Source organism: Talpa europaea (assembly GCF_964194135.1).
Source record: "Talpa europaea genome assembly, chromosome: 15".
Classification (NCBI taxonomy): domain Eukaryota; kingdom Metazoa; phylum Chordata; class Mammalia; order Eulipotyphla; family Talpidae; genus Talpa; species Talpa europaea.
In genome coordinates this window covers 78,175,603-78,192,192 of record NC_140083.1, presented here as the reverse complement: position 1 = coordinate 78,192,192, position 16,590 = coordinate 78,175,603, and the positions used below count along the sequence as shown (strand labels likewise).

General features: G+C 49.7%; 1 protein-coding gene across 1 annotated transcript; it reads left to right on the top strand.

Annotated features, from left to right (window-relative positions):
• Positions 1-3,636: 3,636 nt before the first annotated feature.
• CELA1 (chymotrypsin like elastase 1) lies at positions 3,637-13,489 on the top strand (the record flags this gene model as incomplete). Its single annotated transcript, XM_084256128.1, has 8 exons — positions 3,637-3,694; positions 4,025-4,107; positions 5,138-5,238; positions 6,419-6,544; positions 7,310-7,446; positions 8,577-8,722; positions 12,661-12,810; positions 13,472-13,489. The coding sequence occupies exons 1-8, from the start codon at positions 3,655-3,657 to the stop codon at positions 13,487-13,489; spliced, it is 801 nt and encodes a 266-aa protein (XP_084112254.1). The 5' UTR covers positions 3,637-3,654.
• Between the last annotated feature and the right edge of the window lie 3,101 nt (positions 13,490-16,590).

The window sequence follows — 16,590 nt, the reverse complement described above, 5'->3', positions numbered from 1 at the left end:
AGGGCTGCTGTGCCTGGATCTGGGAACCAGCTGCCCAGAGGACTCCCACCCTTCCAGGAAGGCGTCTGGCTGCGGGAGCAGGTTGTCATCCTGGGCGTCACCACACGAGGGGGCCAGGGGACCACAGCGGCCCTCTGTCCGCAGCAACACTGCTCTGCACTGGCTCCCTGAGGGCCTGGGGCCCTGTAGCAAAAACATCCTGGGGTAGCCCCACACCCGACCCACAACAGGAGAGGAGGCAGCGACCAGGATGGGTCCCAAAGCAAGAAAAGGAAAAGTTCTTTCCCAGAAAGAGAAGAACGTTGGACACAAAAGCCCAGTGGCAGTAAATAAAGGTTTATGGCAGTGGTAAATATCTGCGTTGGTTTCCTCCTGTCCCTTAGCTGCTCCATTTGGAGACTCAGTTGATTCAGAATCACAAACATCTGAAAAGCTCTGTCACAGCCAAACTGTCCCCCAAACCCTCTGGGCCTAGTCTAGTCCCCAGTCTCTGGTGTTTGAAGCACCGAGAAGAGGTGTAAGGTGAGGGTCCTCCCCCGTGGAGCTCACACTCTAGCTGGGAAAACAGAGGTGTGAGGCAGTCCTGACAAGCCTGCGGGGCTTGTTAGGGCTGGTTCTTTCAGGGAAGGCCTCACTAAGAGGGCGACATTTGACGTTAGCCCTCAAAGGATGAGTCAAGTGGAAAGGGCTCCATAAGCAAAGATCTCGCACCAGCAATGCTTTTCTGTGAGAAAAGTCCCGGAGCGTCCACACTAGGCCGGCAGGGTGAGGCAGCCACAGGCTATAAGCTGACGCCTTTGAGGGGCCCCGGGCACTTTTGCCTTCATGGAACCCTTGCTCCATAAAAATACATTTAAAAATTAGGTCTTGCAACTGTGTTAGGATAAAGATTAGTATAATCCAGGCTGATTATATGTACTTTATTTCTTATGATCGTAAAGGAGACTAAAACGTTTCTGTGGGCCCCTGAAAGTACCGTAGGCAATAGGCAGGGCACCTGTCGTGCCTGTGGCTTAGTTGGCCCCGAGGGTTGGAGTCTAGTTGGGAAGGCTGGGAATGCCGTAGGGAACCACAGTCCCCCACGATTCCCAGCCCTACTTTTGATTGCATTAAATATCTAAACGTTTATCGGGCATGGACTATTCGTCGTTTACTCCAAGAGCTCTCATGCTGTCTACAGTATCGCTGCACTCTCCCGCCCAGCTTTATGCTACGCGCACTCACCTACCCCAAAACAGCACAGCCTCCCGCGCGGTCCCTGAGTGTGACTCTCAGGGAGTGAGAGGCGCAGGCCCAGGCTGGGGGCGGGTAAGGGGTGACCAGGGAAGGGACACAGTCAGAAGAGGGGAGGACACTGGCTGGGGGAATGCGGGGGCTCAGGAAACCAGCCTCATGCCTTGGCTTAGCCAAGGGCAGCCTCACCCCAAGCCAACACCTGTGCTCTGCCTTCAAATCCATCCCGACCAGTCTCAGAGCTGACCCAGAGCCATAAACGTTTGCTTAACACTTTAGCCTTGATGCTGCTTCTGTGCTGGCTGCTGGCCCACGAGCCTCTCACCTTAGCACGGAGCGACTGGTCCCCTCTGGGGCTCTGCTTCTCGTTTGAACAGTATTGGCAGCATCGCCAAAAAACACTTAGATGACTCAGAATTTCATCTTTACTTATTTTTATTTTGTCTCATTATTTTTATTTTTTATCCTGGTCTTCTTAAAGGCTTGAGCAACAGAGCCAGGTAGCCATGAGGAAGACCACAGTTGGGGATCTGGGGATAGGGGAACTTTCTTGGAAATTTGCTTACTTTTAATTACAGCTATAATACTGTGGAGAGTTCAAATAACACAGAAAAATGTGAGTTTCAAGGTGAAGTTCATCCCATGCTGTCCCATGTCGTCTCTAGAAGTAATAACTCTACAGCAGCAGAGCCCCCCACTCCTCTTCTCTGTGAACACACACACACAGACAGGCCGGTGACACCTTTACTGTAATCCACATCCTTGTACTTTAATTTTTGTGCCCATATTTAGCTCAAAAGGATGAATTTCCAGACCTAGAACAGTTTATGCAGAAGAAATGCAACACCTCAAAAGTCACTGCCTCCACTTACCCCCAAAAGTGAGAAGAAGAGTCTGCCCAGCATGGGGGTGAGGCTGGACATATAGATGAGGCCCCAGTGGTCCCAGAGTTTGGTTCTTGAGCAAATACAGATTGGGCTTCTCTGGGCTAGGCCAACAGTACAGAGATGGAGGTGATCTTGGCCCTGCCCTCAAAGCCTCACTCCAGAGTATGTGATGTCAAGGGGTGCCCGGAGAAGGTCCTCAAGCCTCCTCCGAGACACTGTGCTGGGGCTGGCGCCGTCTCCTGACTCTCCAGGGAGGCAGAGAGGTAGAAGGGAATGACAACAGGCCCTGGTTCTCCGGCCTGGCTTGGCCCTCTTTCCCGCGGTCTGTCTTGAGTCGGAATGCTCAGTTTTGGATTGCCAAGGGCCCTCCAGGTTACCCCAGCATCTTATTGAGCCCTGAACAGCTCAAGGACCTGAAAAGAACAATCGCCTTGTCCTGGCCTCTCCACAGCTGCAGGCGTGAAAGTTAACTTTCAGGGCATCTAGGCAACAAAAGGCCCCAGGTGGGCCATGGGACTTTCCTGGCTCCCTCCAGGCAGCCCGGCTTCTCCTGCCTGAATCACCCCTCCACCCATAGTCCTCTGCTCTGGGGCTCCCACCCCACCGCCGTCTGCCCACCTTGAAGCATCACACCTCCTTCCTCTGACGGAAGGAGGACAGGCCTGCTCCTCACCTCCCCTTATCCACACTCTCACCCTTGATTTCCCTCTTTTTTTTTTTAAGATTTATTTATTTATGCATACAAGAACTGGGGTGTAAGTCAGAGGTGCAGGGAGTGAGAGGATTCACCAGAGAGGGGAACAGAACAAGTGGAAGACTGAAATACACTGCTGAGGGGAGCAGTGGGCGCGTCAGGAGAGGTCTGCTGCACCATGTGGGTAGCTCCCTGACCAGCCAGGGATCAAACTCGTGTTGCAGTGGCTGGTGCTAGCTTGATAGCACTGTCTTCAGCCCCTGTGCCTCCAGGGAGGCTCCCTCTTGTCACCACCCACAGCCACTCCTTCTCTGGTTTCCCTCAATCCATTCCTTAGCACCCTCCTCTGCCAGAATTTCCCCACCGCCCCTACCTTGCTTTTGTTTCCCTGATTAACACCTGTGTCTGTGTCCTTCCAGTCCTGCTGCCTCCTTGGGTCCGGAGATGTCTCTGTCTCTTCTCCCCGCCACCCCCCACTCTCCGTGCACAGGGCGGTCTCTGCACTTCCAGGGCCACAGAGGACGCAAGGCACCACTGAGTGTAAGGGGAGCGTGGCGAGGGGAAAGCCAGTCCTGGTTGTCTTACTTCCGAAAGTTCGTTAGATGTTTTTCAACTGAAAGCAGATGATTAATTGAGCCCTGACCTTGTTCTGTCTTAGAACAACAGATAAATTCGTTTACTTGAAAAGAAATCTTTTCATTTGTATTTCCATGTCACCTGTGATTTTCCCTGCCACAGCCCTGCCAACTGGCAGGAAGAAGGGTAGCAAAGCACCTGATAAGAGGCGTATAAAGAGGGTTTGGTTCATGCAAGAGGGCAGTGGTCTGTTCTGCTGTTAACATGCTGCGCTTCCTGGTGTTTGCAACCCTGGTCCTTTATGGTAAGCGGGTTGGTGGTCTGGCCCGAATCCTATAGGGAGGGGAGGTGGGGCAGGGGAGTCAAAGGTTATGCCCTGAGCCCTGGCCTGCTCTGTATCCCAGGCAGGTGGGGCACTCCCCTGTGAGTCTAGCAAAATCTTTCCTCTCTGGAACCCGTGACAGGAAAGGTCAGAGCTACTCTCCATGCAGGCCCCTGCGGGTGGCCGGTCCCTGGTCCACAAGAGAGACCTTTTCTGGGGCCTCAGCTTCCCCATCTCCCCCTTAATGGAAAGACACCACCCCCAGCTGACCCCATGCTTAGTCATCACCCGCTTCTCTTTTGCTCCACAAAGGACACAGCAGCGAGGACTTCCCCGAAACCAACGCCCGGGTTGTCGGAGGGGTTGAGGCCCGGAGGAACTCCTGGCCCTCGCAGGTGGGTGCTCCTGTGCTGCCCAGTCCCACCCAAGTTGCAGGTGCCGTGTGCGGGTGTGTGATGTTATGTGTTTATGCGTGTCCTTGTCGGCAGGAAACTGCCTGAATTCTAGACTTTACAGATGGATCGGACCGGGCTTAGGTGGGTTTTCTAAAATGGGATTTACACACCCATAGTACTCGCTCCCCCAGGCACACACCCAAGCACAAACCACATCTCCAGTGTCCCCCAGCAGCAAGGCTGCCAGACCCCCATCAGCCTCCATGTAATTTCTTTCTCTCTCGCGCTCTCTCTCTCGCGCTCTCTCTCTCTCTCTCTCTCTCTCTCTCTCTCTCTCTCTCTCACACACACACACACACACACACACACACACAGCGTGCACATGGCAGTTAAACTCTAAATCAAGCAATTCTAACATTATGAAACTGACAAATTAAGGGGCAAATAGCCACACTGAGAGGAATTGTTGCAATTAGTATTAAATTCAACTCACAAAAGTTTGAGCCCTAATTTCCAGGAGTAGACCTACTGTGTAATATGGGTTCTGTGGGAGACGTGAACTGACACAAATGAGCATTCTAATAGAATTTCTACTATTCTTTGAAGTGGGGGAACAGGTGTGTCTTGAAAATATTAGAGGGGGAGCTCTGGGAACCTGAGCTTATGGGGCTTAGGCAATACAGCAATTCCAGGGCTAAATGCCCTGCCCAAGGAGGGGTGGCGGGAGAAGCCTGAGTTCGAGGCCCTTTGCAACAGCCCAGAGAAGGGAGACCCCACACGTGGCGTGTGCCTTCACCCTAGGGACACAGCCAGCATCACCACACATGGAGACGCCTTCCTGCTCACCCCACACCCCTTCTTACCGCTACCAACTATGCAACTGACAGGTCAAATGGAGTCCATTTCCCACCTCTGGTCCAGAAAGTTGGAGAATGTTTTGAGGGATGGCAAGAATTTAAAGAGTAACGTCTTTTGGGACAAATCCTTTTAAGAAACAGCAACTCCTCTCCATTTTTCCCTCCCCACCTAGATCTCCCTCCAATACCTGTCCGGAGGTAACTGGTATCACACCTGTGGAGGGACCCTCATCAGGCAGAACTGGGTGATGACCGCTGCTCACTGTGTGGACAGGTGAGAAAAACAAAACCCAGCTTTGCTGATTTCTTGGAGCGGGGGGGGGGGGGGGGGGGGGAAGTCTAGACTTCCTGGAGGGATACTACCTTTGGTCTCTCAGGGCAAGACTTTAACTGGTGCCTGCAGGGCGCCGGGGGGAGGTAGTAGAATATAATGAAAAGTACAGATTTTAGAGTCAGTCTAGCTTGGGTTCAGATTCTATTCTACCTTCTTCTAGCTACATATGTATGTATGTTCTCTTATCTCTAAAATGGGACAATAATACCTACTTTGTAGAGTTCTTGTGAAGATTAGGTGGGTAAATATTTAAGCACCTAGTCAATGCCTGGCTGGTGACCATTTCATATTTGTCTTGAACAATGGTTCTCCAACGTGTGCATGTATCCGAATCTCTTGAAGGGCAGACTGCTGGACCCCCCACTGAACAGAGTTTCTAATTTGGGGTTCAGGTTGATGCCTGATAATCTGCATTTCTAACAAATTTTCAGACTATGCTGGTGCTGTTGGCCCAGGGCCTATGCTTTAAGAACCACTGGTTTAGGACCTCCCTGGTGGTGCAAGGGGTTAAGCACTGCATTATGAAACAATCCACAGCCTCTGCAGCATGAGTTTGATCCCCAGCCAGCCAGGGAGCAACCCACATGGTGCAGCAGCTCTCTCCTGTTGCACCCGCTGCTCCCCTCATCAGTGTATTTCAGTCAGTCTGGCTGTTCTATTCCCCACTCTGTCTCTGGTGAATTCTCTCACGCCCTGCATCTCTGGCCTGCACTCCAGCTCTTGTATGCATAAATAAATAAATCTTAAAAAAAAAAAAAAGAACCCCTGGTTTAGATATTTACACTTCCCTCCAAATCCCTTTGTGGGCCGACATCCTTTATTTCGCTTATGTTCACCCCACGTCTCCCAGGTTGAGATTATTTAGCCTATGATGTTTAGCTTCATTAACTGGGAAAATGAAGTTGATGGTAGCTTTTCTCACTCCCTCAAGTTAGCAATTAGGGAATGAGAGAGTTTCTTGCTTCCTCATCTCTTGGGGTCTTTCCTCCTGACTCTGCCTGGGCCACATAATGGGCTCCAGCCATAAAGACGAGATGTTAAGATGGTCTCCCAACTTTTCTCTAAGGGCAAGAATGGTTTATGGCTCCTGAAGCACCAGGGCTTCCTTCTCTCACTCTAGCCAAATGACCTTCCGTGTGGTGGTTGGAGACCACAGCCTGAGCCAGAACGACGGCACGGAGCAGTACGTGAGTGTGCAGCGGATCGTGGTGCACCCATACTGGAACAGCAACAACGTGGCCGCCGGGTAGGGGCAAGGTGGGGCTGGCCTCAGACGAGGTGGGGCGGGCCAGCCAGCAGCCGGGTGATTGCTTCCATCCCATTTATCAAATAGATCTTTGAGGATTTAGATTTTGGAGAACTTGAGAAGCTTCAAAGATCTTTGGAATGGATTTGATATTGTCTGGTTTGCATGGGTGGATCCACTGAAGCGCCTCTGCAGGGTTTACTATTTCTTGCGCTTTGTTGCTGTTGTTTATTCATTTTATGGACTAGATCCCATCAACAAAAGTAAATTTCTTAAGGTGAACCTTACTTGAGACAACTCCTGCCATGCTTAGCTGTAAACCCTGGGAAAGGAAATAGTTAAAATGGTGGTGTGTTGTGTAGAGGGTGGGGGTGGGGGTAGGTTCAACTTACAGGGCTCTTTCTGCAGTTTTCAGAACCATGCAGCATTTTACACCTTTCTTCTTTGAGAACTCCGCTCTGTTCCCGTGATCACACCACACTGCTCCTTTATGAATCCGCATTCACCACAGAAACACGAGCTCCACGCCTTTCTGGGTTGCAGAGATCAGAGCCAGGTTCAATGTCAAGAGCCCAGCAGGTGGTGCTGTTAAACATATAATGTCTTGCAATCCAAATGCAATGCCTCAAGTTGGAGGCTCAGCAAATCAGTGCCTTCCTCCTTCAAAGTCAAGGTTTATAGTTCTTTGGGGACACAAAGACTTAACAAGGGCTGCCCCTGGAAGGCCTGATACCAGCCAGTAAGCAGTTTCCTTTGCTCCTGCAGATATGACATCGCCCTCCTGCGCCTATCCCAGAGTGTTACCCTCAACAGCTACGTGCAGCTGGGCGTTCTGCCAACGGAGGGCGCCATCCTGCCCAACAACAGCCCCTGCTACATCACTGGCTGGGGCAGGACCCGGAGTAAGTCACCCACTTGGGCACCATCCTCCACGTCCATCTTGATTGGGCAGCTGAGCTTCTGGAGCACATGTTTCTGTGCCCTAGTTGTTCACAGCCAGAGGACAGGAACCAAGGTGACCAGAGATAAAACACCTGGTGCACAAAATCAAGAAGAGGACAGGTTGTGGAATAGTCAAGTCAGATAAACTCCTAACTAAAAAAAAAATTAACTCAAAGAGTATATTCTAACAGCTTCTCATTTTATAAATGAGGAAACTGAGGGACCCCCCAAGAGTAAGGCTTTGTATAAGATCCTATGACGAGTTAGGGCCGGAACCAGGTACCTCACTCCCTCTTTGATGGTGATTATACCATCATGCTTCCTCCACAGAGTCACAGGGGCTGTGGGTTCAGGTGAATGAACCCCAGATAGCTGGACGTTCCGAGGGGTCAAGACAGAGGATGACCAGAGAGGTCTGGTCATCACGGGAGATTTCTGGTGGGCAGTTTCTTTCCGATAACATGGAAAGGTGGGGGCTGTGAGCAGAGACAGTTGAGAAGAACAGAAACTGGGCCTGTAGCACGTCTGTCGGCCATCAGGCCGCATCTGGGCTTCGGAGGAGGGGCAGGCCCTATGACCAGCCAGCGTTCTCGGCAAACCTGGAGAGAGGGACATGCTCTAATCCAGCTTTGCTCTTAACTGAGCAAAATTAACATTGAGTTCACTTGATGTCATTGTGGTTTAACTTCCTGATCTATCCCATAAAAGGGTGGTTGTAAGGATCCAGACCAATAATTCATGTGCAAAGGCTTTGAGGAGTCCAGTGAGCCAGAGGAAGGACACAGGGGAGCACAGCCCAGCGCCGCCTCATGGGATTTACAGGGCGAGGGGGGAGCAGGACTCACAGAGATGGTGTCAATAAACAAAGACCATTCTAGCGACTTCACTGAGGTACCCAACAGCTAAAGAAGAGGGGAGAAGCAGGAGTAGGGTTGGCAGCCCCTGAAGGAAGGGTCCTGCAGCTCCCGTGTAAAGAGAGTGACAGCCTGAGCATGCCTTCCTCAGGGCTGGGGAGGAGGGTCCAGAGGGGGTGGGAGCTTCTTCCTGGTGCGGTGCTGGGCTGACCTGCAATGCTGTGTGTCCCGCTCAGCCAATGGGCAGCTGGCCCAGACCCTGCAGCAGGCTTACCTGCCCACCGTGGACTATGCCACCTGCACCAGCCCTTCCTACTGGGGCTCCACCGTGAAGAACACCATGGTGTGCGCTGGAGGAGATGGGGCTCGCTCTGGATGCCAGGTGAGCAGATGCAGGCTGCAGGCGTGTCCAAGAAGGCTGCTCCAGGCCCCTCCCCTCTCTGCTCCTCGCCCCACCTTTCCTGCACTCCCTGTCTCACCCCTTCTCCCACCCCCATGCACAGACTCGACTTTCTATTCCGTGTCTGAGCATAGTGAGTCTGTGCTGGTAACTCTACATTCACCAAATCTCAAAGTTGAAGGGAACTTTAGTCATCAAGCCTAACACCCCCACTTCCACACATTTTTGTGTGTTGGTGTGTATGTGCATTTAAAAAAAAAAGATTTATTTATCTATTTATTTATACAAGCACTGGGTATGCTTGTGCTGGTATTTATACAAGCACCCAGCGTTCAACCGCTGCGCTGTTTGTCATCTAGACTTTTTACAGCTGCAATGGGTCCAGGCTGGCGTGGTGGTCGTCGGGTAGCTCCCCTCCCATCCATGGCAAATTTTCTTTTTTTTTTTAAAGATTGATTCATTTTTATACAAGAGTTAGGGTACAGGCCAGAGATGCAGGGGATGAGAGGATCTACCAGAGACAAAATGGGGAACAGAACAGGCAGACTTGGGCCTCCCCGGTGGCACAGTGGTTGAGCGCTGGGTTGCGAAGCTGCCCGCGGCCTCTGTGGTGCCGGTTCGATCCCCGGCTGCTCCCCGGCCACCAGAGGAGGGTCCCACATGGCGCGCAGACCTCTCCTGCCGCCCACTGCTCCCCTCAGCAGTGGACTTCGGTCCTTCTGCCTGCTCTGCTCCCCGCTCTGGCTCTGGTGAATTCTCTCACCCTCCCGCGCTTCTGACTGTACCCAGTGCATGTATAAACAAAACAAACAAACAAACAAATAAATAAATAAAACATGCCTCTATTAAAAAAAAAAAAAAAACAGAACAGGCAGACAGATCGAAGTACTCTGCTGAGGGGAGCAGCAGACAAGACAGGAGAGGTCTGTCCCGCCATGTGGGTTTCTCCCTGGCCAGCAGGGAATCGAACTCATGCTGCAGTGGCTATGGATTGCTTCATAGGTTGCATCTCAACCCCTGCGCCACCAGGGAGGCCCAATGGCAAATTTTCTTACAGCACCTCTGCCACCATCCTTTTGTCCCAGTAGTATTTACAGATGAATGTGATAAGGTGCACAAAATGGTTCTTAGTACTTCATATATAATAAATAGAATACCTTCTATTCAGTGAAGATCATTCAATAATACACCACTGGAGAGACTTCTTCAATGAAGTTCAGCAAATGTTCTTGATTACTGCCAGGTGAGCAGACACAGAAGCTCCCACTGTGCTAACTGCTAGGGCTACAAAGATGAGCCTGTATCTGGTGAAAAGAAGGGAAGAGCAGACATGTGAAGGGACACGAGATGCGATGTGATTAAGGTTTATAATAAAGATAGGCACAGGGCGACATGGTAACCCAATAGGTAGGCACTTACCTCTGCAAGTCATGAAGGGAATGGATTTTTCTTTTTAAGATATATTTATTTATTTATTTATTTATGCATAAAAGAGCTGGGGCGTAGGTTAGAGGATTCACCAGAGACAGAGTGGGGAACAGAACAGGCAGACTGACTGAAATACACTGCTGAGGGGAGCAGCGAGCGAGACAGGAGAGGTCTGCTTCACCATGTGGGTAGCTCCCTGGCCGCGGATCGAACTCATGCTGCAGTGGCTGGTGACAGCTTGACAGCGCTGAAACTTAACCTCTTGTGCCACCAGTGAGGTCCCCAGGAAATGGATTTTTTTAAGAGGGAAGAAAACTGAAAGGATTCCTGTGGAGTCAGAGTGCAAATGGCACAGTATCCCTGGGGAGAAGGGAGTGGGACCAGGCGCACAGATGGTGCTGGCTTGGAAGGGAGAAGCCACCAGTCTGGTGTGGACGTGCAGGGGTATGCAGGCCGGACAGCTGGACCTTGGCAGCTGCTCTGCAGCACTGCTTCTATGTGCTCATAAAGTAGGAATCAGATCAAATACTGAAAACCGAAGGAGCAAGGACTGTCTGGGTTTGGTTGATGGCGGTGAGTGGGAGAAAATCTGGCTTCTAAGACGGTGCTGCGAGGTTGTGGCCGGGCCCTGCCGTGCCGTGACCGTGTGAATGTAAGAGTCACTCCCCTTTATTCAAAGGTCCAGGGGAAAGATCAATCCAAGGCTGGGTTTTTTTCTAATTTGGGATGGGGTTGGCAGCAGGAGAGGGCTGCCGATCGAACGCAAGGTGCAAGCTAAGTGGAGGAGAAAGAGAAGCCGGAAAAGGCTGGCGGGCTGACTGAAACAGACTGAGGACGGAAAGGTTTTTTGTGAGCACGTAGAAGCATGGAAATAAAGCCGCAAACTCATCCCAGTGTTAACACTTAAAAGTTTTGTATCCTGGGAACCCTACATGTGGAGGGTGCGGGGAGAGAGATGAATGCTTCCGGCAACCTCTTCTGAGTCTTCACCAGGCAGCTTCACCAATAACCTCTTCAGGTCTAATCTCCTGAGTAAACTCATTTCCCTCTGCTCTCTCAAAGCCCCAACTCTGCAAAACTGGCTGCCACTTCACTGACAATTCTCTGAGGCGGTTGTGTTTCCAGGTCCGCTCCATTGGACCTGTCAGTGGGGTGTCATCTAGGTTTTCAGATGTCTGGGTCCTCAGGCCTTCTCAGAGTGGATTCGCTGAGCTCCCCTCAACCTGCTCTCTCCCCTCAATCCACCCTCTCCCACAGAGTGGATTTTCCACATTTTCTCTGCTCTCCCTTTGCCTTCCATCTCTCAGCTGGCATTAGACTGTAGTATTGCATGCAATTCAAGCTCATTCCTCTAGCCTAGAAATACTTTCACATCTCTATTCGAATTTGGGTGGGATTTAAGTTGTTTATTTTGTTTTCTGTGGAACATCTTCTAAGGGAGAGCTGCGGGGAGCGCAGCAAGTTCCTTTTTGAAAGAACTATCCTGGTGGCCGCAGGGTTAAGTTTCAGTGCAAACAATGCCACAGCCTGAGTTCATACCCCAGCCAGGGAGCTGACCCACATGGCGCAGCAGACCTCTCCTGTCTTGCCCGCTGCTCCCCTCAGCAGTGTATTTCAGGAGATCCACCTGTTCTGCTCCCCACTCTGTCTCTAGTGAAGCCTCTCAGCTGCTCTTATTTCAGGGTGGGATGGTAGAAAGCCTCAGGTGGCTGTGAGCCTTAGCTAGGGCTCATCTAGAGTGAGCTGCTCTGTAGGTGATCTGGAGAGGCCACTTCATTGGGAAACCTCCAAGCCTTAACCTTTACATCTTCCCTTCTGTCAGATTCTCCAGAGAAATATAATTTGATGTCTGGAATTGTAAAACTGGCATGCTGGGAGCTGAGTAAAGGGAAGGGTGTCAAGGTCATATTTTCTAAGATCTTCCATTAACAACTCCCCTAACACATCACTTTATCTCCTCTTCCTCCCTGTTTATTCAACAAGCATTGACTACTTACCCTGTGTCTAAAGGCTAAGTCTAATTAAATAAACCCTTTGGCCCAAATGCTGGGAATAAGAAATCATGAGAACACCCACTTCCCCCATCCCAGATCCAATGTAAGTCAATAAAAGCTCTTGAGTTTAAAATGTTCAGAGTTCTGTGCTAGCATTGTGGAGAGGGAAAATATCAGCAAGACATATTTCCTGTCTCAAGAAGCTCAGAACTATGCGTAGGAGGTAAAAACAAATTATGAAACCAAAACACAAGGCAGAGCAAGACTTAAGTGCTGTAGAAGAAAGGAAGAAGTGTGGAGGTTGTTTAGAAAGGAAGAGGAGGCTCATCTTGGTGGTGGGGATATGAAGGAAGTGGGGATTTGAGCTGGTACTCTAACACTGTACAAGATTTTATCAACAGAGATAGATTTTACAAAGGAATGTCAGCATAAGTAAAAGCAAAGACCCAACGGATCGAAAGATTTGGAGTTTGAGGGTTCTGCTTCTCCCCCCTACAGGGTGACTCTGGGGGCCCTCTCCATTGCTTGGTGAATGGCCGGTACACTGTCCACGGAGTGACCAGCTTTGTGTCCAGTCAGGGTTGTAATGTCTCCAGGAAACCCACCGTCTTCACCCGGGTCTCCGCTTACATCTCTTGGATGAATAGCGTAAGTCTTCTCAGATGGACTGAATAGGGTCACCTGAGGCCCAGGCACCGGATGGTTTGGGGAGTAGAGTTGGGCAGGGGAGCCATCACTTCCTCACACAGCCATACACCTGCTCCGTTCCCTTCCCGCCACAGCGCCCTTCCCCTCAGTAATGCCACAGTCCTGCAGTCCTGCATTCCCCCTCATAGGCCCCCCAAACGGCTTTGCCACACTATTTACTGTTGGGGGTAAGGTAGTGGCTTCAGCAGATCTGAACCAGGACACTAACATTGTCTCCCATGAGCCCTTTCAAGGGCATTGTGAGAATCTGTTGTACCCTTTGGAAAGAGGTTTTACCACCTTAAAGAATGCTTGATGTGAGGAGAGACTCCACCTACCCCGGCCTACTGGTCAGCCTCAGAACCATCCCACCTGTGCCCTCAGGACTCAAACACATTCCAAAGCCTTGTGCACAAACCTTGACTCACAGCTGTTTCCAGCATTGTCCTTACCAGGAAGTCCTGGGTATGTGCCTGGAACACTGAATTGTTCTCACATGGCTCAGACCTCCTCCCTGCCCCCCCACCCTCTCAATAATTCCCCACAAACCAGCACAGGGGACCTTGAAGGAGAAAGTTGTCGAGGCAGAAGTTACTGTGAACTAACTTGTTTTTCTTTTCAGGTCATTGCCTACAACTGAACATTTTCGTGAGGACAGACACCTTCCCAAGATGATTTTTAGATCCACTGTGGAACTTGAAACCATTAAGGAAAAGCTTTCTAAGAGACTATTGGGCCAGATGCAGAAAAGCAAATAAAATTGAATATACATTACCATCCCGTACTTTCTACTTGTAATGAAGCCCTTAGAGGAAAGGCAGGCACGGGACCCAAGTTGGATTTCACCATGTTTCTGAGCTGGTTCTTCTCACTGCTGCCACCTCTACCAGTTCACAAGCTGAGTGAAGTGGGAGTGATTTTATGGTGCTTTTGGATTATTTTAGGATCTACCTGTCCATGAATCCACCCACCTGCGCCATGCATATTTGCTTTCTTCAAAGACAGAGTGTTTGAAAATGTTCCTGAGTGACTAAAGGTGCCGTGTCTCTCCTGAACAGGCTTCGGCTTGTCCTGCTGTTTCCCCTTCAGTGCCTAAAACAGGTGCTCACACCAAGGTTCTGGGTGATGGCGGCTATTAGGACACACTAGAGAGAGAGGTATAGGATTAGGTGGTAGGTGAGACACCAGCAGACAAAATAACAAATCAGAAAAGGCTAGGAGGAAAGAATAGAAAGAAGGAGAAAAGAAGGTATTGAATGAAGAAAGAAAAGTGTTGAAGGGAAGAGAACAAAAGGCTGACAACAATGGAGGCCTCCCAGTGTGAGTCAGCACACCCAGGCTGCGACTAAATTAGGCAACCGGATCCAGGAGTCTATAAACAACAGAGAACTGGGGAGCTGATAATTCTGCTCTCTCCTGGCTGAGGCTCTGTCTGTTAGAACGGCCTGGGATAGAGTGAAGAGGGAACCGAAAGGAGAAGTCGCAGGGAATGGGAAGCAGCTTTTCATAGCAATCACTAAGAACCAGACAAGAGAACAGGGTAGTAAACATTTGAGAGAAGAACTGGTAAAGACCAGTCCTGGAATTTGTAGGGTGCTACATCAGCAGAGGCTTCGAGAGCAGCTTCCCAAATGCATATATTATCAGAAGCTGAGCTGGAGGCAGAGCCCGTATGCACATCTCAGGTCCGCAGACATGGAGGGAGGTAATCCTGAGCAAGTCGCCAGCCCTTACTATGACCTTGTTTCCCCATCTAATTAACTTCTAAAGGTTACAAACCTAAAAAGAAAAATGACTCTTGCTCTACTACTTCATGATTTGGTGACCATCAGTTTCAATTCCCAAAAGACTGACTCTGAAGAGTCCTAGGGGGTGGTAGCTCGGCTGCAAGCTGGGAGTGCTGTGGAGCCTGGGGGCATGAAACAGTCTCCTTTGGCGGAGGGCCCATCTGTGGTCCAATGCGATCTTCTCTCAGTGCTCCCACAGTCCCAGCATCCTCTGGGCTTCTCCCCACCAGCATCAAGTCCACTTCCTCATTGTGCTTTCTAGATCACCCCCACAGCTGACATCCAGAATAAACCCTAGAGACCTATTACCTGAATTTTCCTCTATAAGCGATTTAAGCATATAACATTACAATCATCTGACTACCAACCTATCTTGACCTCCAGGTTTTAAGCACCTTGAGATCAGGGAGGGGAGTTTTTAAATTCGTCATTGGCTTCCCAATGCTTGTCACACAGTTGACCCTGAGTGACTACATCTGTTTTGGGGGATTAATGGAAAAATAGGCACAGACAAGGGCCTTCCATTTTGTCTCAGGCCTCCAGCTTCCCTCTCCACTCAGAAAGTGTATTTTGACCCTTTTCCCTTCCTTGAGGGGATTTTATCTCCACTGTGAAATCCTTGAGTAAATCTTTCCTCCAAATCAGGTGTCCCAATTTCCAACTTTCCACACACAGGTCAGGGAGTAACTTCCATTTTTGGAGATTATCTTCCTAGAGAAGCAACAGTCGTAATCTCAGCAGCCCCACCCAAACTTTCACAATCTGTTGTCTGTCCTCATATTTTGCCAGTACCTTTGCACTTGGTATACTGTACCAGTTTATCCAGCTAGAAAAACTTGCTCTCTATGCCCCAGCACAGGCTTCCGTATTTGTAGCACTATTCACAATAGCTAAGCTATGGAAACAACCCAAATGCCCAGAAAGAGATGACTGGAACAAGAAGATGTGGTACATATACACAATGGAATATTACCCAGCAATCAAAAAGATAAACTCATACAATTTGCAGCAACATGGATGGAGCTGGAAGGGATCATGCTCAGCGAAATAAGCCAGGAAGAAAAAAAAAAAATGCCGGATGGTCTCACTCATAGCAGGAATTTAGAAAACCTAAATAAGCGACCAGGAAATAGACTAATTATAATAAAGTAAAAATCAAAATCAACAAGCAACTGTAAACCAGAGACACACTGGTGGGGGGGAGGAGAGGAGGGAATAGGGTCAAAATAAGGGGGGTGGGAATTGTATGGGGAATATAATCAAGATGAAAATGCATACATTGTGCAAGAATGAAAACTGATGTAAAAAATATATAAAATAAAATGAAATAAAATAAATAAGATCTTCTGGGCCCCCCCGGGTGGCACAGGGGTTAAAGACACATCACTATCAAGCTATCAGCAGCCATAGTGTCATGAGTTCGATCCCCAGCCAGGGAGCTGACCCACATGGTGCAGCAGACCTCTCCTGTCTCACGAGCTGCTCCCCTCAGCAGTGTATTTCAGCAGATCTGCCTGTTCTGTTCCCCACTCTCTCTGGTGAATTCTCTCACACACACACAGTCCCCCTCTGGCTTACACCCCAGTTTTTGTATGCATAAATAACTAAATCTTTTAAAAAATAAAATTAAAATAAGATCTCCTTTTCTAAGAGCCCCCATTTGTACCCCTAGCTTTATTATCTTTTAAACCCAGCTCTGGAGTCTCCTGCCCCCATCCACACTATACCCCTAGCAGGTGCAGACTTAGAGCCAGTCTCTTTGGTAAAGGCCATTCATGTTTCTGCAAACCGAGGTAAGAACGTTTCATTCGGCCATCCAGCATGTATCCCCACTGGTGTGGACACGCGTTCTGAAACAGTAAATAGTTTCTAGCCCAGTGCTGACCGGCTGTAGAGCGAATTGGCTTTCAGGATCAAATGAGTTTGGATCAACTTCTGAAAACTTCAGTGAGGC